A 22,847-nucleotide genomic window follows, 5' to 3' on the forward strand; every position below is an offset into this window, starting at 1 on the left:
TTCATTTCTGGACAGAAAAGAATATGTCCTATAAATGAAGGTCTCTTTTTCTTTTCCTGCTGGCCATTAGCAGTACTTCAGCTGTTCCAGTGTACTTCTTACTTCTTATGCAAGTACAAACTGTAGACAGAGAACATCTTGACACAAAGCCCAGACAACTCTGTTGTCTGCTTGGAACATCTGCTATCTGCAGTCTGGATTTCTGTCTGTTTTGCCTTGCACTTCCACAACAGTTTTAAGCATACAGACCTGATGAAGCCTTTGATAATATGGAAATTATTTTTTTGCCTTAGGGAAAAAAAATGAGATTGCCTATAGATGTTTTATCATGGGTTAAAAGTTTGCATTGCACGTTTTGCTGTCAATGAGAGAAGGAGGAAAAGACACTTATCACGGTGAAGGGTCTTCAGCACACAGCCTGTAAAATTCCTCCATCTGGCAACTTTCTCTCTCAGTGTTCTCCTATTTATGATTTTATAAGCAAGATGAGCTGGAAGGGCAGTACCTCACTAAGCATTATACACTATGCACCCAGCAAGATGAAAGGAATTACTACAGCACATAATTGTAATGGTAAATTAGAATGTAGGGGAACTGTTCCAGGACATTAGGGACTGGGCAGGTACAGAATATTTCAGTAAGATTATTTATAGTACTAGGCATCACAGAAGACAGAGAGGCAGTAGCTTGTCTGAATTCTTGGTGGTTCTACTGACTTGCTGCATATGTTTCAATAAAGGACAAAATGAGGCACCTGGCAGTTTATTCCACCTACATAATGTAGGTAACTGTTCTTCCTTTACTCATGACTTCAGCTTCATGGAATGAAAATGGATCATTCTTATGGGATGATATATACTTCCTGAGTGTTATGTGGGTTTTTTTTTTCCATACTTGGATAAAAAATATTCACTTGGGAAAAAAAAAATCAAGAGCAGGGTAAGGTCTAATTCTCATTTCAATCAGTTCTCATCTGTTTTCAAATTAGCTATTTTTTTTTTTTTCAAGTACTAAGTTATAAGTACAACAGTGAAGCAAATGAGAACTGCCCTGTGAAGTCAGTAAACAGGAAATATTTGCTGGATTTTTATCATAACATACTAAAATAAAATTTAACCTTTTCAAGTGGCCTTTGAACCTGATCAAATTCTTGGAATTTCTTTTTTCTTCCCTTTCATTTTCTTAACTGTTTTTAGCCTTTGCCAGAGATTAGTAGTTTTGTATTCCAGTTTTATTAGTTTATTTGCCTTTCAGTGAGATTTTACAAGCATTCTTCAGAGCATTTAAGAAGAAATTGCTGTATAATTAACTGTTCTTTCTACCTCAATTGAAGTGCTTCCTGAGGGTAATTCTGTTGATGAAAATTTGGAAGCACAGTATTAATCTTTATAAATATCATCCATTATTATATTCCCATTAATGTTCATAATTGCACAAACTCTTTCTCATTAAAAAATAAAAGTCAATCAGATACAATTAAGACATTTTTACCCTAGTTCTCCCAGGTCATCTGTGGAAGAACTGAGAAGAAATTGCAATGGATGGCCAGTCTCCTTTTGTTTTAACTGACTGGCTTTGATTGTTACCTTCTTCATGACAAACTTTTACTTCATAATAAACCCCACATATACTAGAAGGAAAACAGAACTAAGTAGAATAAAATGTACTTTTGTTTTTAGCAACAAGACAGTTGTATGTCCAAGAGCTCCTAGAACTTCATAAAGCAGGAAATTTTATGCAAGAATCACCAAGAATTTGTTCTGTATTCTTTTATTTAAAGCTTTGGTGGGGAAAAAAAAAGGACATAACTTCTTCTGTTGATGGTTTTGGGTGCACTTAATTGATATAGAATCAAAGAATTTTTTTGCTTGGAAAAGACCTCTGATATCATTGAATCCAACTGATTGCACATTGTACATTAAACAATTCAATGGAGCAAAGCTGGAGGTAGGGAGATTCAGACTGGATGTGAGAAGGAAGTTGTTCAGCATGAGAGTGGTGAGAGCCTGGAATGGGTTGCCCAGGGAGGTGGTTGAGGCCCCATCCCTGGAGGTGTTTAAGGCCGGGCTGGATGAGGCTGTGGGCAGCCCGCTCTAGGGTAGGGTGCCCCTGTCCATGGCAGTGGAGTTGGAACTAGATGATTCTTGTAGTCCCTTCCAACCTTGATTTATTGTATGATTCTGTTCTATGATTCCAATTCACCAACACTCAGGTATCAGATACAGGACAGTGTACTGCTATCAATGACTGGTACTTGTTTTAGAGTTTAAAGATGAAGGTTAAGCTACAGCACCACAATTATGCTGTGATTCATTCTGGAGGAATTGTGTTTGGTCCTGCATTTTTAGTGAAGCTTTTTTTGAAACATAAGCTGCTTCATGAGTCAGCAGCGTGCCCAGGTGGCCAGGAAAGCCAACAGCATCCTGGCTTGTAGTAGAAACACTGTGGCCAGCAGGAAAAGAGGTCATTATCTTTCTGTACTCATCACTGGCGAGTCCACACCTTGAGTATTGTGTTCAGTTCTGGGCCCCACAGGAAGGACATTAGAGGGATGGAAGATGTTCAGAGATGAGGAATGAGGCTTGGGAAAGGCTTGGAGCACCTGGCCTACAATGAGCAGTTGAAGGAGCTGGGGTTGTTCAGTCTGGAGAAGGCTTTCTACACCTACCTGAATGGAAGTTCTAGTGAGGACAGGGCCAACCTCTTCTCCTTGGTGGCAAGTGACAGGACTAGAGGAAATCATCACAATCTGCACCAGGGGAGGTTCAGTCTGGATGTTAGGAAATATTTCTTCACAGAGGGGATGCACAACTATTGGATTTGTTCAGCCCAGAGCATTCCTAGGGGAATGCAAGCAGTGTGTGGCTCTGGCACTTAGGGACATGGTTTAGTGTTGACCCTTCAGTGCTGGGTCAAGGGTTGAACTGGATGATCTTTGAGGTCTCTTCCAACCAGACATATTTTGTGATCCTGTGGAAGTCTTGTTGATATTTTTTCCCCAGTATATTACAAAATATCATTAGGGGAATATCTTACAGAGGGATCATCTGATTTTTGTTTTGTAGAATTACCTGACTTTTTTGCCATTTTTTGCTCAGTTGATAGCAGAAGGTAGATTTTGATCTGAGTGGATTGCTTGTTGCTGTATGAGCAATTTCTTACAAACCAGATTTATCCATGTAGTGCAAACACTGAATAATTTAGATACATTTTATGTTATACTGTTTATCTGAAACTGTTCTCTAATAATTCACTTACCAGACAAATCTGATGTTTTCTTATCTGGAAATTCTAAATACCTATATTTACTTGTATCTTTTGCTACTTTGAGTTGTATAATGGAGATACTTTTGCACATGATGGAAAAGTCTACCATTGTTTTAGCAATAGGTGGTGAAGCAGATGTCTCTTCATTTATGTTTCTAATAAAACAATTAAGCCTGTGATTTAAATAAATAATCTTTGTATTTCTCCTATTTTAGCCCTTCATTCCTTTGAAGGAATTGGAGCAATTTGACTTTGATATACAAAAAATGCTTGAGCCACTGGAGGTTGAAATTCAACAGGGGGTGAATCTGAAAGAGGAGGACTTCAATAAAGATATGGTAATTTAGTTGAAATGGAAGCCTGAGTGAAGTAGGCAGGCAGGCGAGAAAAAAAACCCTGAGTGAAAATTAGAAACTTCCCTATTTGTGTTAGGATCTTCAGATATAACTTGGACAAAATTTTCTTGTGCTAATACATTTTAAAATCAAAAAGTCTTGAGGTAGCTTTAAGTAAAAATTTTAATGATGCCTTGGCAAGTAGTGAAAACATTTGTACACAAAGACACACTGTGGCGTGTTCTATCCAGAGTGATTTTCAGAGAGGTAGCATTTCTTACCTGGACAGTAAGAGAGATTTCTCTTTAGGATGTTTTCTGTGTGAGTCCCCAGCAAATCAAATATATATTTCTTTAAAAGCAATCCAAAAAGCCAATATTATTTTACTTTTAAGGAGTTCTTCAAAGGTAGCTATTTTATATCAATGCTGAAATGAATCTTTGCAAGGGATTTTCTTTTCTTTAGCGCAGGAAGAGTAAAATTTAAGGCAGTTATGTACTGTAGTAGTAAACTGTGTATGAATCAAATTTATCAGAGCATTTTCTATTTTGTTCCCTTTCCTTACATAAGATACTCAGTGTGCTTCAAGAGATACACCCCCCAGAAGCTGTGGCATAGATTCAACTTCTGTGTAAAAATTCCTTCCTGGTATCATACCAGTTTTGCACTGTGATCCTACATGAAATGGTTAGGAATTACAGACCCTCCTAGCACACTGGCAATTTCAGTGACTAGTGACAGTGATTTATTCTAGATACATCTATCTTTTTTCTTTGTTTTAAAGTAAAATATATTTTACCTTTTTGCCTTTAGTGTTTTCATGCTGTTATCCTAGATACAGAATAAAATATAATATCAAACATCTGTAGGTTTCCAAGTGCTGTTTTACTTGCAGCCCTCAAGTGTTAACATGTCTTCTGTAAAGAACTGCAAGTAGCTGTTAGATGGTTACCTTAACAGAGGAAATTTTATGTGCCTGTATTTCTTAGTACTATATTTAAATGCCTTTTTTTTTTTCTTTACTCAGAGTCAAGATGATGAAAGCACAGTGAAAGAACTGCTGCAAAGGGGTGACACACTTCAAAAGAGAATCACAGATGAGAGAAAAAGGGAGGAAATAAAGAAAAAACAACAGCTGCTGAAGACTAAGCATAATGCTCTCAAGGTATAGGAGCTACAACTATAGGAACATGCCAGTAACTTTTATTCATTTTGGGGGACTGTTGTGTTTAAATGACTCTTCATGAATATATACAGATAAGTAGTTTAGAACTACTTGCCTATAAGCATGTCTTTTCTTATACACTCGATGCCTTGAAAAAGATAGTTTAAATCTGCAGCTTAGTGAATAGTGTTTTGTCCTCAGCATTATCACTGTGTGATTACCAACTGGACAGCAGTGATTTATTCATTTATTTTTGTAACAATCCTTTACTTAACACTTTATGCTTGGTTTGCATTTCACCAGCAGCCGCAGACTTCAGTTAGGATCAGTTCTCACAAACACTTACAGAAGCTGTGTAACATACTTCTGGCAATTAAGTTGTTTTATCCGTTAGTAAAAGATTAGTGTTTTGGCCTTCAGTGGCAAAAGTGGTTCCAGCCTCTTTAGAAGAGTGTAGATGGTAGTACCAAGAGACTTAGAAGCTAAGAGGATGAACACTAAAATCATGGATAAAAATTCTGTGCTGTCACACTCCTAGAAGTACAACTGTATGATGCTGTTCCTAGCAATAACCAGAGGACAAGCTGGTGGTGACAAATCAGAGTGTCATTTTTCCAGTGAAAAACAAAATCAAGGCAATAATCTTTCATTTGAAAGATCACCTTGGTGAACTTACCTGGAGCCATGGCTCTGGCTACTACAGAGGATTTGCAAGATCACCTTGGTGAACTTACCTGGAGCCATGGCTCTGGCTACTATAGAGGATGTGCAAGATCACCTTGGTGAACTTACCTGGAGCCATGGCTCTGGCTACTACAGAGGATTTGCAAGATCACCTTGGTGAACTTACCTGGAGCCATGGCTCTGGCTACTATAGAGGATGTGCAAGATCACCTTGGTGAACTTACCCAGAGCCATGGCTCTGCTTACTATATAGGAATTTTTCATGTTATTGGCAAGCAGCATTTTTCTGTATTTTGGACATTTCAAGTTGCTGTTGCATTGGAAACATGGCATGGTTGCATTTTATTATTACTTATTTTTAAGCAGCATATTTCCTTGCCTGTGGATCTCATTCTAATTTTTAGCTTTGCAGTTCCATTTCAATTCAGTAAGAAAATAGCTGGCCTATACCTATTTTGTCCACATTTAAAAGAAACTTGAAATCTCTCAGGTTTATCTTTGACCATTCCAAGATATATGGAGGCAATTGGTATTTTTTTTAATGGAGGAGACACAAACAAACCAAACCAAAATCCCAAAACTGAAAGAAAACAAAAGCCAAACAAAGAAGTGTTTCTAGAACTGTACTATTGACCAGATCCTTTCTAGCTGTATTTATGGAATAAAATGATCTGTTTTCCCATGGGTAACTCAGTTAAAACATTCAGTGGTTTAGAATAAAATACAAGAATAGTTGAGGTAAATTCATTTCAGTAGATTTATATAAAGTGTACCAGTAATAACTAGAACTTCTTCTTAAGAAGCAAATTAAGAAGTTAAACTCTTTTCTGAATTCTGTGTGATTAAACAGTCAAAGCAAATGCAAATGGAGTGCATGCAATAATATTTGAATGAAATAACATATTTCACCTTCCTATTAAAGAGGAGTTTTAATCATAGGCACAAAACATTTGTTATTTACATAATCTTTAATTAGAGAAAAGAAACCTGGTTTTGCACACATTTCTGCATTGAAATGATTTGCTTCCAAACCGCTATAGAATTTGCATGCAGGCTAGAACTTCACAGGAGACCGCAAAACACAGGAGGCCCACTTCTGGATAGTTACTAAATGGGCTGTGTTTCCATCTGTCCAGTAAGTATTCTCAGCAGAAGTGTTTTATATAAATATTGACACTTATGTAAGAGTCTTTACTTCTCTGAATGGTCACTGTCTCACTGTTATATTCAATATGTGAAAGCCCTGAAAGTGTGTTTAACCTGAGCAAATATGAAGTGATAGTTCTATTTGATTTAAGTATCAAGATACAAGCTTTTAAAAAGGATGGATTTGTTCACTTTCTTTTTTTTTCCTTTGGTGTGCTAATTCCTATTTTATGAGTCTTTAATCCATATTCTAATAATATCTGCACTGTGAACAGGACTTGAGATCTCAAAGAAGAAAAAAGGCTTTAGAGATTTCTCATCAATGGTATCAGTACAAGAGGCAGGCTGATGACCTAATGACGTGGCTGGATGACATTGAGAAAAAGCTAGCCAGTCTACCAGACCACAAAGATGAGCAGAAGCTAAAGGTAATGTTGTTTTGAGATGGCAATGGCAGATGGTTCTGAGTGATAGTTTATCAATTTAACAGACAGAAAATACACCAAATATTCCAACAGAGACAGAATATTACCAGTTCAGTTCTTTATCTTTTTAGTAAAACAGATTCTAATTGTCTGTTTTCAAACTGACATTTCTTTGTAGCACTATATTTTTTATATATATATATATATATATATTTCTTTGACACAGAATGTTATTATCAATCATTTTAAACACACTATTTTTGTTGTTCTTGTTGATAATATGGAAAATGTGCAATGTACTAAGAAAAAGCAAATGTTTTGTAGTAAAAATTGTAATTGATTTTATGTATCTTTGTTCCAGATGAACAAATGACTTACCGATATATGGATGACCTCTATCTCATGTTAGCACATTCATTTTCATCAGAGCATATTCATATGTCACTGTCAAACCCTAGAGATTTATTTACATGCTGTCAAAGGTTTTCCTAGTTTATTTTACATCGTCTTTTTGTTGCTTCATTCTCTGTTGAGTTTCCCACAGAGTAAAATAGGAGTTAAATAATATATTTAAGAGTCAAATGATATCTTTGTGAGCTGTCTGAACGCTACTTGTCCTGAATATGCTGACCCTTATTGAGAAAAGAATTTCTCCCAATTGCCCATCAGAGTGTAACAGTAGGGGATTAGAAGTGGAAACTGTTGGCCTTTGCTAACTGGTTTTCATTGTGTACTAGCTGTTAGTATACCTACAGCCAATCTCCAACAAGTTTCTTCAATTTCAGTTATTTTTGTTTTGTTTAAATGTGAAGTAAGACTTAAAATAGTTGTAAATTTTAATTGTGACAATGAAATGGAAATGGAATTTCTGACAGAAGTATTTTGCTAATTTTAAGTTGATTGATCTAGTTAGCTAACTGTCCTGGGCCCTGTATTGGTTTTGCTCACTAGGAGATTGATGGAGAATTGGAGAAGAAGAAGGAAGATCTGAATGCGGTGCACAGGCAGGCTGAACGCTTGTCTAAGGATGGGGCTGCAAAAGCAGTGGAGCCAACCCTGATACAGCTCAGCAAGCGCTGGCAAGATTTTGAGAGCAAATTTGCTCAGTTTCGAAGACTCAACTATGCACAAATTGTGAGTTGTTACTGGCAAACCCATATGTTTGCAACTGCTACTACTAACAGCATCCTACTAACCATGAGAGCTACAGGGTCAGTGTCAACTCTTCAGATACTAATAAGAAAAACCCTATTGTCTGCAAGGGGAGGAATCTTTACATTCAGTAGTTCTCTGCTTTGGTCTTAAAACTGCCCTTAAGTTAAATCAGCCAATTAAAAAAAAAACCCCACAAAAAACTCAGCAATGAAATATTTGTGTTTATTTCTGTTGCCTCATTATTTTTCCATAACTCCTTCCAGTTTAAAACCGTTTGCCATATGTCTCTTTTGTTCAGTGAATGTGTAGGACACAAAAATTGTCTTTTTCAAGCTACCCATCCCATGCAGTTCTAATTGTGTTGGTTTGGTTTTATTTGTCCATAATATTCTTATATCCACTTTGGGAAGAGATTAAAAAAACCTACTCTTATGACACTAAATAGAAATGGCCTCTTCAAAGGGTTGAATTCTCAAAGGAGTTTTGGCAAGAAAGTGTACTTCTAAATTTGATAGGATGAAAGCACAATTTTATGAACCCTTTTCCTGTCTTCTGGTTTTGAGTTGTTTAGTTGTACATAAAGTATAATTATCCATGCTGGTTTATACACACTTCAATAATTGGATCAATAAAAAGGAAATAAAGCCTCACTCTTCCAGGTTTAAGATCAAAATACAGATCGGATGTTAGCCATTTAGCAAGTCAACAGAAACTGCTTTTGTACTTACGTGGCATTTTTTTCTTGCCATTCCTGATACTCTGCTCATTGTCTTTGTGGTCTTGATTTTATATGAAGAAAGACAAACCTTGCACTCAAAGTTGTTGCATTATTTGCTCTTCTGTAACATAAAAAAGTGGTAGTAGTAAAGGAGTGATTTAACAAAATAAAATATTATTGATTTAAAATGCACCTAGTCTGCAGAGAGGACATACAGGACAATGAAAATTTAAAGACATTAAGAGTTTTATCTAATTGATCTATGGTTGACTATGTTGTATTTTTTAATTATTAATAGTTTTTAAAGTTCCAAAAATCATCACTAATGTATAAACTTTTGATCAATACAATCCTCTGTTTCATGTACTGAGTGTATTGTATTTTTTCATTTTCTATTATTAAGTTGCATACTGTACGTACAAAGCTTAAAATTGAAAGAGTTAAGCAGTTAATTGAAATGGAGAAGCTTTAACTTTGGCTTGTATGCTGTTCAATCTTGTTCCATCTGCTGACTTTTCAGATTATTATGGTTTGTATTAAACTTGATGAATGTAATTACTTGTAAATCATTTATATTGGCATGAAGCTAGAGCAGGCTTCACTTTGTCTTGTAAATTATAGTCTTTTTTATATATATATATATAATGAATATATTTGTTCCTTTGATAAGTAAGGAAGAAATAAGAATGTGCATGAAATTTATATCAAAACATTCTACTGTCAATGTGCTCTTTATGTCACTCATCACCTACCATGACAGAGGATGAATATACCCATTAGAAAACTTTACTGGCCAATCAATAAACCCACACATTAGCACATTTTTCTTTGAAACATGTAAGGCAGATACATCAGCAAATGTCAGTGGGTCAGAGGAGCACAACCATCACCTTTATAAAGCTTTGTAACCATTACACATATTTTAATTGTTAAAATATATTCTTTATATAATGTGATTCTATCTTTGTAGTGGTGACATTTCTACATATTCTTAACTATTTCATGCCAGGAGGTCTTTGTTAGTGTTTCTCTGAGGATTCTAATTATTTCATTATTCAGTGGAACTTCCATGTGTACAGGATAATTACTGTACCCTTCTCATTTCTCATTAAAAAAATCCTGCTCTTTGACAATGCAAATATTCATGTGACAGATTTTAGAAGCTGCACAGAACCTACTGAAACTTGCAAGGGGCAATACATTTTCATGGCTCAAATCAGAGTGACAACTGCCTTGTAACTGGTTTTTTGACTTTGCTGAACCAGTCAAAGGAAATTTCTTGAGTCCTTTTCTTCCCCCCCCCTTTTTTTTTCAACGCTGCCTAAGTACCTACCTCACAGGGCTGTTGTGAGGATTAATTGTTTGTGCAAGACTTTAAAATATGAAAGAAAAGAATTAAAATTCAGACTATTCACTTGAAAATATATTAGCAAAAGTAATTTTCACCAAGATTTTTCTATGTTAACCACCATCTGAATAAAACAATTGAATAAAATACAGAAAGCATTTTATTTTAAAGTATATAGAAGAAAACTACTGCATTTTTAAACATTTATAATCAATAATGCATCCAGTAACAGGCTTATTGAACAATTTGAAATTGCTATTATTAATCAACAAGAATTTAATTGTACTTTATGTCTTGCAATTCATTATGATTCCTTGAATAAACATAGCAAGACCGCACCAAAGATGACCTTTAGTTATGTGGCCTAACGACAGAATTGCATCTCTCGCCCTGTTTGGAGCTGATTTCTGCTATCAAAACGTGAAAGTAGTATGTTCATGCTTCCCTGGATTTTACTTTTGCCCACTGTTTGTTGGGAAGATGTGTCAGAAGAATGTAAGAATCATAAGCATATAAAAATTAATTCTTTCTAGCATGGTAGATTCCCATAGAACCCTGATGGTTTCATAAAAACACAGCAGCAAATATCCAGAAACTAAATGGCAAATACAGAGGGGTGTATATTTCTAAAAGGGAATTTTCTGTCATCACTTTTGATAACAAGGTATGATGTGGCTGTATTACCTCAACCACTGCACATTCAGTTTAATGCCAACTTTGAGACATTATTCAATTTGGTACAGTGGTCATCTCTTTGAGGGAAAAATGTCAGAGAGTAAAATGTCACACTCCTTAGGGGAAAGAAAAAAGTGTGTTTCCTGCAATAACAAATCAAACATGGTGCACAAATACACCACACAAAACCTGAAACATGGAGCTCATATTGTCTTGCATATTTCTTCTACCACCCATTGTTTTCCTTCACAAATGCAAAACAAACAGTAGGCAGAAAACTATTTTTCACTTGAGCAATTTTCCATTTCCTGCACTAATAAAAAGTCCTGCTTAATTTGTGCTAAACATTTCTATTTGAAATCAGGGAGTAGTAACTTCGGCTGTGAGATATCAATAGCTTATAAAAGAGTGGTATGAGGCACTTAGTGTCATGGTTTAGTTAATTAGAAGGGTTAGGTGATAGGTTGGACTCGATGATCTTAGAGATCTTTTTCAACTTGGTTAATGCTGTGATATTAGCTTGTTTAAAAATGATGACTAACCATTAAATGCCACTGAAGTTCAGGGAAGCTTAGGATACTCCTAAAACAAAAAAAAACCCTAACTTCTAAAGTTTAATCCTAGGGCAATACACAATTTTTTGCATAATACAATTACATGCTTGTCTCTTTAAAAATCATTTCAGGAAAAATGAGAACATTTAGAGAGATTGAGAGACATTTATGCCTAGATTAGCTCTGCAGTATCCAGAATTATTAAGTCTTGTCAGTGGCATAGTACTTTAAGAGAAGTTATCAATCCCCTTTGCTACAGTCTAAACCTAAATCTTCCAATTACTGTTTTTCAAGAGTTTATGCCACTATTCCAAGATGATGACATCATTTTATCAATTGCAGAGATAAAGCTAGGTTTGCATAGTTGAATCCAAATCAGGATCAAAATCAGTTCTTGATGTATTTGTTATAAATTAATCAGCTTTTGTTAATACCTGCCTCGTAGAAGTTATTTTTCCTATGCCTTTATTTCAGCCATCTGTGAACATGTTTATGCTATGGCTACTTCAGATTTTATTGAGCTGACTGAAATTACTCTGTGTCTAAACTTAGAGTACTGAAGACCTCTGTCAGGAGAAAACATTTTCCAGATGAACAAAGGTGCAGAGCCTAAGCTATAACTTGTAATTTTGTAAGGCTTATTGACCATATTTTATCAAACTGTCCAACACTCTCTTTGTCGTCACATATGGAGGTCATTTTTCTGTTCCTCTCTTAGTTGAACTATGTATGCTGTAAATAGAAACCCAGAGAATGAGAACAAGAGGAATACTGCTCTTGCAACCTGTTAACAGCTGCCAAAATTATAGACCTGCTGATGTATATATAAGAAGAAAAAAGAGAATAATAAATTTTGGCTTAGTGAAGTCATTTCAGTAATTCCATGGGTGACAGATACAAACATTCTAGTGATATTTACGGTCACTTTTCTGCTGAAATATTTGGGCCTGAATTTTGGCCGTGCTGGGAAAAACAACAAAACTGATAAAATTACAAACATCAAGAGAAACTGACTTTATCATACCTGCTAGACTATGTGTTGAACAAGAATGAATAAAGCAAATAACTATACAAGACATGTTTCTTTCTATAAGGTAAGTGATTCAGTCTGAGCAGTTCAATAGTTATCTACAACAGAGGTAAAATTCCAGTAGTCTTGGTACTTATTTTGAACTTAATATCATAAGCTTCATTATTTTTTTTCCCAAGTAAATTGTATTATGCAGTGTAAGATTCTGTAAGGTGTTGAGAAATTAAAAGTGCTAGTCTCCTAAGTGAGCAATCACTTCAGGTGAGAAAGTGTGGAACTTCTGGAACCAGACTAAGGGACTATATAGCTTATATCTGAAATTCAAGAGCATTTTTATGTTCAGTCTTATAAGGAGATCTTACAGGTTTCAGTTTTGCTTATTTTATATGGTCAGACTCTGGCACAGGTTACCCAGGGAGGTTGTGGATCACAGAAGCACCCAATGTGATCAAAGATCAAAGATCACATTGGGTGCTTCTGTGCTCCACAACCTCCCTGGAAGTGTTCAAGGTCAGGCTGGATGAGGCCTTGAGCGACCTGTTCTAGCAGGAGGTGTCTCTGCCTATGGTAGGGTCTTGGAACTGGATGATCTTTGAGGTCCCTTCCAACCTAAACCATTCTACAATTCTATATAATTTTATAATTACTTATTTAATTATAATTTAGCTCATTTTATAAAATTTAAGGGGTTGTTGTTGCTGGTTTGCTTTTTCTTCTTTTAGCTGCTAAAATATGTTTTTGTATAAAGATAAAATATAAGCAGAACTTTAATTGAAATATATCTGTCACAGTTTATAAATAAACCCAGGATTTAGTGTCCTGGTTACCCATCTGCAGCTAAATGACACAGATACTTCAGTGATATTGGGATACCATCGGTTCTGATCATTGCTTTCCATGGTTTTCACAAACTGTTGCACTGGAGTGAAGAGGTTTTCTTCTTGCTCAAAAATATTCTGGGGGTAAACAAACAATGACTGCAAAGAAGGGGCAAACTAATTCTGCATTGTTGCTACAAAGAATGGAAGAGGACAAACAAAAGAGATAAAAGGCATTAGAAAAGCAACACAGGAAAATGCCTACTGGTCAAAAGAAATTAAGTGTAAGGACTAGTTTCTGTCTCACTTCTGTGCTTTGAGTTGCTTATGGACTAGAGAGAGGTGAGCCCATGATACCAGTTATCTTTTCTGACCCTTACACTGGCAGCTTTTTAAACCAATAGCTTTATACAATGCAGTTAAAGACTGAGTTGGGTTTGACTGTGAGGGGTGAGGTTGAATGAGGATCTTTGGAGAGAGACTTGCAGATGCATGCTTACAGCCACTTTCTGGCATCCATCAAACTGGAAACTGCTGCTAGAAAATGGAATCCAAATAATTTCAAATTTCAAATACTTTGGGTTTATGTCTAATTTTTAAAGAGAAGGAAGGTATGGAAAGTGATGGATACCACTCACATTAGGCCCAAACAGGCCTGATTGTGCAGCTACAAATTCACTGCAGCCTCAGAGGCTGCGGGCAGGTTATGCCTCTGTCGTTACCATAAAGAGTCCCTCCGGAGATCTGAAAGCAAGGGAGAGAAAAGAGCAAGTTTTGACTTTGCTGCCCACTTATAAAGTGATAACAGGATTATGGGCATGAATAACAAAATGAATGATTTCTGGGGATGACCAAGTCTGTCCTCTGGAACAGGACTTTATCTTTGTGGTCTTCTTAAGAGACCCCTCAAACTACCACAACACAGCTGAAGAAGAACTATTTTCATAGCTGCATTTTAAGATGAGCTTTACTGTCTAAATGGAATGCATGCAGTAGTGTCCTAATTGAAGTGAAAACCATCTGTAGCCTGACTTTGTAGAAGTGGACCAGTTTACTGTGGTATTTTGAGTTCTTCTGAAGTGTATTTGGCTTCTTTCACATTTCCTTATTAATTCTGTATGACAGCCAGTGCCATCACTGTAAAACCACAGTACTTGAATAGAAAAAAACCCTGTCTTGCAGGTCACAGAACTTTACAGAAAAGATTTTTTCTATGCCCTTTTTCAGTATCTGTAACAAACTTGAGTAATCTAAATTGCATTCTCTAGTTGACAAGTGAAACTCAACATCTTTACCTCATCACTTAGGAATGAAAACTCTTGGTACAACTTGACTGGTTTAGGATGTTGTCTTTAATTTCTATGAAGTGGTTATAAGAATATAGTATTAGCTACACCACAGGTTTTTCTTACTGTTCTGAGTCCACCTTGAAATGGACACAAAACCAACAGCCTTTGATTAAAAAATCAAGTGCAGTGTTGCACCCAGCTGTCTTTTCAGTTTTCTTTGGATTAAGCTGAGCACTGTGTTAGTGTAGTGTTTTCTTCCTTATAACTGCCTAGTTATTTGAGAAACGAGGCAGCTAATTCCCACTTATTTTCTTTGATATAGTATATGGTATTTATTAGTATAATAACTTACATGATGAAGAATTTGCTGTCAAACTTGCTTGGCTACAGCACTGAATTACATAAGATGGGAAAGACCTGCTGCAGAGTGATTTGGCCCTAGGGGACTGCTTTTTTTTGAGCAGATGATGTCCATCTCCTGTCTACAATTCAGGATGCCAGCATCACTCATGGCTCGTTTCCTTTTTTTGCATAGATGCATCTGAGTATATTCATAAAAGTGCAGAAGGAAGCAATTTTTTATATGTATGCTGTGAGTGCTGATTATCTATTTATGTATATTTAATTAGTTTTCAAAACAGACATTTCATTCACAGTATTAAAAACATAATAATATTCTATGTCTTGGAGGAACAAAATCAGCCTAAGTGACAAACTCTATTATTATTATTATTATTATGATTGCATCTCTCTAAATGTAGTTTAAGGTTATTTTAAGAAACAGAGATGGAAAATAATTAGGCAATAACTTTTAACATTCCTAGAAGATGTCAATTTTCAGAACCTTTCTCTTTGAAGCTTTAATGGCATTTTCAGTTTATTTTCTAAATTATCTCAAGAAGCAAAAAGATGTAGTTTGCATAAATATCTGGGAAGTTCATAGGACAAATCAACAGTGAATTTCAAAATGGGTTAGTCAATTGAGACATCAATAGACTATATTTTAACTTATCTTGTGCTTTATTTAACATTAATTGGTTCCTTGATGAGGAGTCAAAAGGGTTTCACATTATTATTTTAAGCAGTGCTGAAGCTTCATGCATAAATGCTAAGAATAGGACTCTTCTGCAGTCTTAATAAATAAGCTACTAAATCAGGTGGAATTGTGTTTCTAGGACAGCCACTCTCTGGTATATTACATAGAAGCTTGTCCTGCTTCTATGTGCACTACTCCTTCTCTATAGCTTACCACTGAGAAATGCATTTTTGAAAGTCTATTATGAACATTTATTTATACCTATATATCTATATCTGTGTATATATATAATGTTCCTCCTATTCTTTTGAATATCTCACAGATTTTAGGTGAATTTGACTATGCAGTGCTGCTTTAACAGAATCAAACATCGTGCCACAACTGATTATATAATTGAAAGGATATAGGATTGAGTAGAGGCATTCAATCTTCTAAAGCTAACTAGATGCACCCTTAAGTAGGACATTTCCTTTATAATGTCTGTATATATTTTTATCAGCTGTGATAAGTATTGAAGATGAATAAAATATATGGTTAACACCTCTATGGGTTTATTAGGTATTCCATATTCTATATCAAGACTTCCATATCCATTTTGTTTGCTGGAAGTTAACACATGTAAATCAGTTACAGAGGTGATTTCCAAAAGTGTTTATTAGTAATTCCTTTGGTAGTATTAGAAATATCTGTCTAGAATCACATGACAGCCACATAGGTAATTCCTTTCACCTGTCACTTTTGAACTACTGCAATTATTAAGTTTGTAATATGCCATACTGATCTGAAGCAATTAACATATATGCATAATTTATTTTTTTAAGAGAGACGTTTTCTAAATCCAAATAGTTCTGAGGGAGCTGGGGTTGTTTAGCCTGGAGGAAGGTCAGGGGAGACATTATTGCTTGCTACAACTACCTAAAAGGAGACTGTAGCCAAGTGGAGGTTGATCTCTTCTCCCAGGCAATCAGTGACAGAACAAGAGGACACAGTCTCAAGCTGTGTCAGGGCAGATTTAGGCTGGATGTTAGGAAGAAGTTCTTCATGGAAAGAGTGACTGGCATTGGAATGGGCTGCCTAAGGAGGTGGTGGAGTCATCATCCCTGGAGGTGTTTAAAAAGAGACTGGGTGAGGCACTTAGTGCCATGGTTCAGTTAATTAGGTGTTAGATGATATGTTGGACTCAATGATCTTAGAGGTCTTTTCCAACCTGATTAATTCAGTGATTAGTCAATTTTGCCATGAGGCTGCTAGATTTAGCTTTTTTCTCCAGGACATAGTAATCTTGCAGTGTAATATACACAGTGCTCTATTATGTTTTCATTTTATTTTCTGTAAGAGGTGGCTTATATCACACTCCATGCTACATATGCAAGTGCTAATGGCCCAGTCTCATCGTAGTTGTAGTGATTCTTCTTTTTGCTTAACAGATACAGATGGAAACTGTAAGGGTTAGAAGTTGGCAGTGGAACTTTTAGAATTTCCAATTTGTGATTTGCAAGGAGGAATGGGTAAGTTTGCAAGCAAGCAGAAGTTAAATCTGGTATGCAGCAGTGACTGAACTTGAGTGGATTCTGTATCTGGAGTAAACCAGAGTAAAACAGAATCAGTATCAGTAAGTGAAAAAGGGTCATTTTACCAGTTACATGTATTTGGTATCTTGGAGGAGTCTAAAGAATCAAGAGTGTGTGGAACATAAGACTGACTGCATCACAAAAATACTTTGTCATAGTTTAAAACCTGTATATTTACCTCCTGGGTAAAAATAAGGGGGGAAAAAAAGAAAGAAATTAAAAAAGAGAAGAAAAAAAAAGAAACCAAAGTTGCAACTGTGAATACAACCAAGAAAAGAACAAATTACTCAGGATTAAATGTTTTAAATTAATTCTTACAACTTTTGCCATTTTCTTTTTATTCATCTTATTTTTCTGCTCATCAGTAATAAGAAGTCATGCAAGTCTCTGAGCCAAGAAACCAGAGGTATCTATCCAGTCCACCCTACAGAGCTTACAGTGTAGCAGGACTGTCTGAGATTTTGGGAAATCTCCCAAAAATTAAGCCTAAAAGTACAGTGAACAGACTTTTTTTTTGTCTTATGGAGAAAGCCTCTGCATTTCAATCAAGTTATGACTGTCAGGAATAAGATAGTGGAAACAAGTTCACACTGGTTAATGCCTATTGACTGATAGTTTTCAAAGTCAATGCCTGCAAATGTCAATTGCTATTCCTAGCACGTAAAAGTCACTAAAGCATTCTCTAATTAATGCTTCTATTAAGAATAGTTTCCATTTAATTGGCTTTATTTTATGTGTAGATAAAAAATATTAATTATGTCACTGAATAAAACCCCTGAATGCAGCATTTCTCAACCAGTAACGTAGCAGTGAGGTATTGTCAAGTCATATGGCATGGCTTGGCCCCTTACACTCGGCTCTGCGACCTGGAGCATAAATCTTACGAAGAGCAACTCAGGGAGCTGGGAATGGTTAGTTTGAAAAAGAGGAGGCTGAGGGGAGACCTCACTACTGTCTACAGCTACCTGAAAGAACATTCTGGAGAGGTTGGTGCTGGTCTCTTCTCACAGGTAATTAATGACAGAACAGGAGAGAATGGCCTCTAGCTGCAACTGGGTAGGTTTAGAAGGGACATTATGAAAAAAAATTCCCATCAAGAGTGGTCAGATATTGGAATAGGCTGCCCATGGAGGCATGTATACTCCTCCCATGTATTCTGTCTGTGTGAAGGTATTAACTCAAAAGCACAGTGCGCTAAGGTTGCTATGAATTTGAAGGCCTATACTGGAAAGGGACCAAAAAATGGCACAGTTGGAGATTTTCGGAGTTTAAAGTGCTGGGTAGAGAAAGTGATGTTGGACTTGCCCCCTCTAGAGAAACAGGAAAGAAAACAGATATACTGAGATGGATGAAATGGGCTTTAACACTGAGTTTTCCAGTTCTAAAAGGAAATTAAGAAGGTTCTCCAAGTTGGACTATTTCTGAATGTTCTAGTTTTCGGCAGTGATCATCACAGGCACTTCCTGGAGGGGGACATTTGATTTTGTGGGCAAAACCTGCGTTATTCTTGCAGAGCCTCTTTGTTATTTGAGTTTTTGTGTTTGGTTGATTTTGTTTGGGTTAGTTTCTTTGGGTTTTTGTTTGGTTTGGTTTTTGACCTTCTGTATAAGGGCCAGTTGGTGGATGTATTCCTTGTCATTTTGTTGCACCTCGTAGGGACATGGTATCTGTCAATAAAATTAGTTTCTCATGTGTAGATAAAGTCAGGTTTCTGTAAAGATTCCATATTAAACATATGTAATAAGGGGGAAGAAAATTCAATTTGCTATTCCAGAGATGAAAACACTTGATGAAAAGCAATGCATGTGATGTTAAGCACACGTGATGCTAAGCATTGCCCAAAATAAGTTGGTTTTCCTAAGAAAAAAAATAATGTACACATCAATATATCACTGAAAATGAATTAGTATCAAGAAAAGTAGATTTTTGTATACAGTAACAGTACAGGACATTGTCATTTGCACCATAACTCCTCCATCATTATTATTATTATTATTAAATCTTACTTGGTTTTGAGTTTAGATTTTCAGTTAACTCTCTAATATATTCTGCCACTTTATCAGTTACAACTTCTTCCAAACCAGTTTTAAACTGTAATCTAAAACTTTAATTTCCATGTTATTATTTTATTCTTCATTGTCACACAATGTTAACCAAACTTGCTTCTGGTGGGCATTCTGGCATTAGGAATAACATAAATATTTACTGAATGACTGTTATTGTTATTAACAGAAATTGTTCCCAGCTGCTACAATGTCATTTATTTCTTTTTCCCTGATTTTTTCTCATTACAGTGTTAGTATAAGACTGCTTCAGCTACATGTTTTTAGTAAAGATGCTTGCCCAGAACCTAGGAAAGGACTCTGCCAATTTCTTCTTCTATTGTAAGGCAATTCCAGCAAACATAAGGAACTGCCAAATTTTTTCCCCTTTCTTTGCTGATTAAAACTGTCATTTCTGGGTATGCCCAGGCTCCATTCCTTAGTGTAAGATGCCAACTCCTGCCTTGGGTTCTGTTAAACTACTATTAGAAAAAGATGGAAGTAATGGAACACTCATGACCCACTGAAGAAATCTGTTGATTTCTAGGGGGTTAGCAAAACTTCATATACAAATAGTATTCAGAAATTAATTAATTTAGATAGTTGCCCTCCTTGGAAAATAAGATGTTCAGTAATGCTGCGGAGTGTGAGGGAACATTTTGGTCCTCTCAAATGTGTCTGGGTTTAGTACTTTCTGGTTTTTCTGGAGAACTACACAAATAATCATCCAATTGAGACTTTGAATTTCTCCATTTCCTGTTTCTCACTTTCTTTGGATTTCTCTTGGATTCTCACAACTTCAAGTGAGAAATAGGAATGCTTAATTTTCTAATGGGACCAATCTCTTTTTGCTGGTCAGCAGCAAGAAGACAAGGAGCAACAGCTACAAACTGGAACATAGAAGGTTTCACCTCAGCATGAGGAGAAACTTTTAGAGTGAGAGTGACAGAGCCCTGGAACAGGATGCCCAGAGGAGTTGTGGAGTCCCCTCTGGAAACTTTCAAAACCCACCTGGATGCATTGCTGTGTGAACTACCCTAGGGAATCCTGCTTTTAGCATGGAGGTTGGACTCTGGAAGTCCCTTCCAACCTCTAAGGTTCTGTGATTCTGTAAGGGGTAGTAGGAATGTGTGGTTTCATGGAGCCCATTAACGTGCATAGGAGTTAAATACTGCATGTGTTTTGAGGGATCATTAAACCAAACACATCCTATGTGGCTCAGATTTTAATTAATTTTGCACAGAAGAGTGTTATTATAGAAGCTATTTGTAGCACTGAAAGATGCCTCATTTTGGTGCTACTATATATAACTAAGCATGACATGCATGAAGTGTTCACATGTCAGACTTCTACCTTTTTCTGGTCCCAGGAATTATTTAGAGCAAGAAGACACAAGTTTTATGTACATTCATACACATGTATCTGTGTACATGTACACATAATTACTGACCTAAATTTGGATTGAAAAAAACTATACAACTATAAGAAATTTATTGTATTTTGCATATGACTTTTCACATTCATGTGACCTTATATTGAATGAGTAGTATTGTCCACTTAGCATTCTCTTTTAATTACTGTGAATATAAGTAATCTGTTTTCCCAGTCAAAAAGAAAAATACCATTATAGTTAAAATGTTCCTCATATGGATCTAAAGTTCTTTGCAGTATGTAGACATGTCACAGTGGAGTCTTTAGAAGTGAAAATATACTGCTATGCACCTCAGTGGCCTGTTGGGAGGCTCCCACCTTCTGATCAGCTGGGAGACATTTTTCTTCAGGTTTACTGGAGTAAAATGTTGCTGTTGTGGAGTGTGTGATTCATAAAACATCTGGGTGGCAAACAATTTTTTCAAAGCAATCTATTTCAAATAATAAAAATTATATCAATGGTAAGGTAATTAAAGAGGTTTCAGTGTTAGCAGATGTACTAAGTGTGCTGGTTTGAGGCTAATTGGAGTATTTCAATGAGATAAATTGGCTGTGAAAAGAAAATAATGATGAAGTCCATATTGTATGATTCTATGATGCATTGGTTTTCTAAGAGGGATAAAAAGCCAAAATGTAAATAAGGTGTCCCACTCTGATCTGGGATGCTGGATCTATTTGCTTCCTTCTAACTCCACTCTAATATCTTTCTACTGTTCTTGGCCAACAGAAAATATCATGAGCTTCGCAGATTCTTTTTGTTTGTCTGTCTGGGAAAATAGAGGGGAAAAAAGAGAGGGGAGCTTTGAGCCCTTCTGGGCAGCTTTATTTGTCCAGCAGGGAATCTGGATTTATGTATTTCTAATTTGTATGTAATTGTGAATACTTATAAGTATATTGTGTATATATGCTTGTAGATTTTGCTTTGCTGTAAATATAGCTTCATCTTACTTCACAGAATCATAGAATCAACCAGGTTGGAAGAGACCTCCAAGATCATCCAGTCCAACCTAGCACCCAGCCCTAGCCAATCAACTAGACCATGGCACTAAGTGCTTCATCCAGTCTTTTCTTGAACATCTCCATGGACAGCAACTCCACCACCTCCCTGGGCAGCCCATTCCAATGGCAAATCACTCTCCCTGTCAAGAGCTTCCTCCTAACATCTAGCCTAGACACCCCCGGCACAACTTCAGACTGTGTCCCCTTGTCCTGTTGCCGGTTGCCTGGCAGAAGAGACCAACCCCCACCTGGCTAAAACGTCCCTTCAGGTAGTTGTAGACAGCAGTGAGGTCACCTCCGAGCCTCCTCTTCTCCAGGCTACACAACCTCAGCTTCCAAGCCATCTGAGCTAGTCTAGTACATTTCAGCAATGTTTGTGTGGGGAAAACTCCTAACCCACTTCACTGAGAAAGTCATTTAGTGAGGAAAATGTAAGCAAAGCAATTAAATTTGCACAAAAAATGCAACAGAATAACACAAGTGTACAATTTATGGATTCTGTATATGATGGATACATATTCTAGAGTGTGTACATGCATGTTTTAAGACTGAAGAGAAGTGAGTACCAGATTAGTCAGCCCAGTAACTAAGCATGAAAGGATGGACAGGGCAAACAGATGTAGTAATTCCAAGACAGTGTTTATACCTGTTCTCTTTCACATACTGCATAGTCAAATAGTGATATTATTTTCTTCAGGACAATTGATCCATTGTCTTTCACATAAATGTCTCCAAAATCTGAAATCATCTGTATTACGACTGAAGCATTGGTAGAGTACGGTTATAGGTTGGACTTGGTGATCCTGAGGGTCTTTTCCAACCTGGATGTTTGTGTGATTCTGTGAATATATTTTTCCAGCAATTCCATGTAAAAGTTCTTTGAGGTCCTCGATAAGCAAAGTTTCTGTTTTCAGTAAGGCAGACATCAAGCACAGTGGATCTTAGATCCACACTAGGCATCCTATGCAATATGATAAAACACATAAATAGAAGTGCATGCTTATGAAATCACAAATACTTTATATCTTTTAGACTTTGCCTTTTTTTCTGATGGGGTTTCATGTTATCATGTATTTAGAGTTCAGTTAAAATAAGCAGCCACTGTTCTCCCTGCTCCAAAGCACATTTTTGGTATTAGCTTTCATTCATGAGCCATGAA

General features: G+C 36.3%; 1 protein-coding gene across 20 annotated transcripts in view; it reads left to right on the top strand.

Moving 5' to 3' along the window:
* The window catches only part of DMD (dystrophin), a 1,274,903-nt gene that overhangs the window by 600,086 nt on the left and 651,970 nt on the right, over positions 1-22,847 (top strand). For 19 of the 20 annotated variants that reach the window (XM_064151948.1, XM_064151957.1, XM_064151959.1 and 16 more), the window contains 4 exons: positions 3,483-3,605; positions 4,630-4,767; positions 6,873-7,025; positions 7,974-8,156. In XM_064151948.1, coding sequence (XP_064008018.1) covers positions 3,483-3,605; positions 4,630-4,767; positions 6,873-7,025; positions 7,974-8,156 — 597 coding nt within the window. The remainder of the gene's footprint in view (positions 1-3,482; positions 3,606-4,629; positions 4,768-6,872; positions 7,026-7,973; positions 8,157-22,847) is intronic. The other variant, XM_064151955.1, reaches the window with a different exon arrangement.

The sequence above is a fragment of the Pogoniulus pusillus genome, chromosome 12 (genome assembly GCF_015220805.1).
Source record: "Pogoniulus pusillus isolate bPogPus1 chromosome 12, bPogPus1.pri, whole genome shotgun sequence".
Classification (NCBI taxonomy): Eukaryota; Metazoa; Chordata; class Aves; order Piciformes; family Lybiidae; genus Pogoniulus; species Pogoniulus pusillus.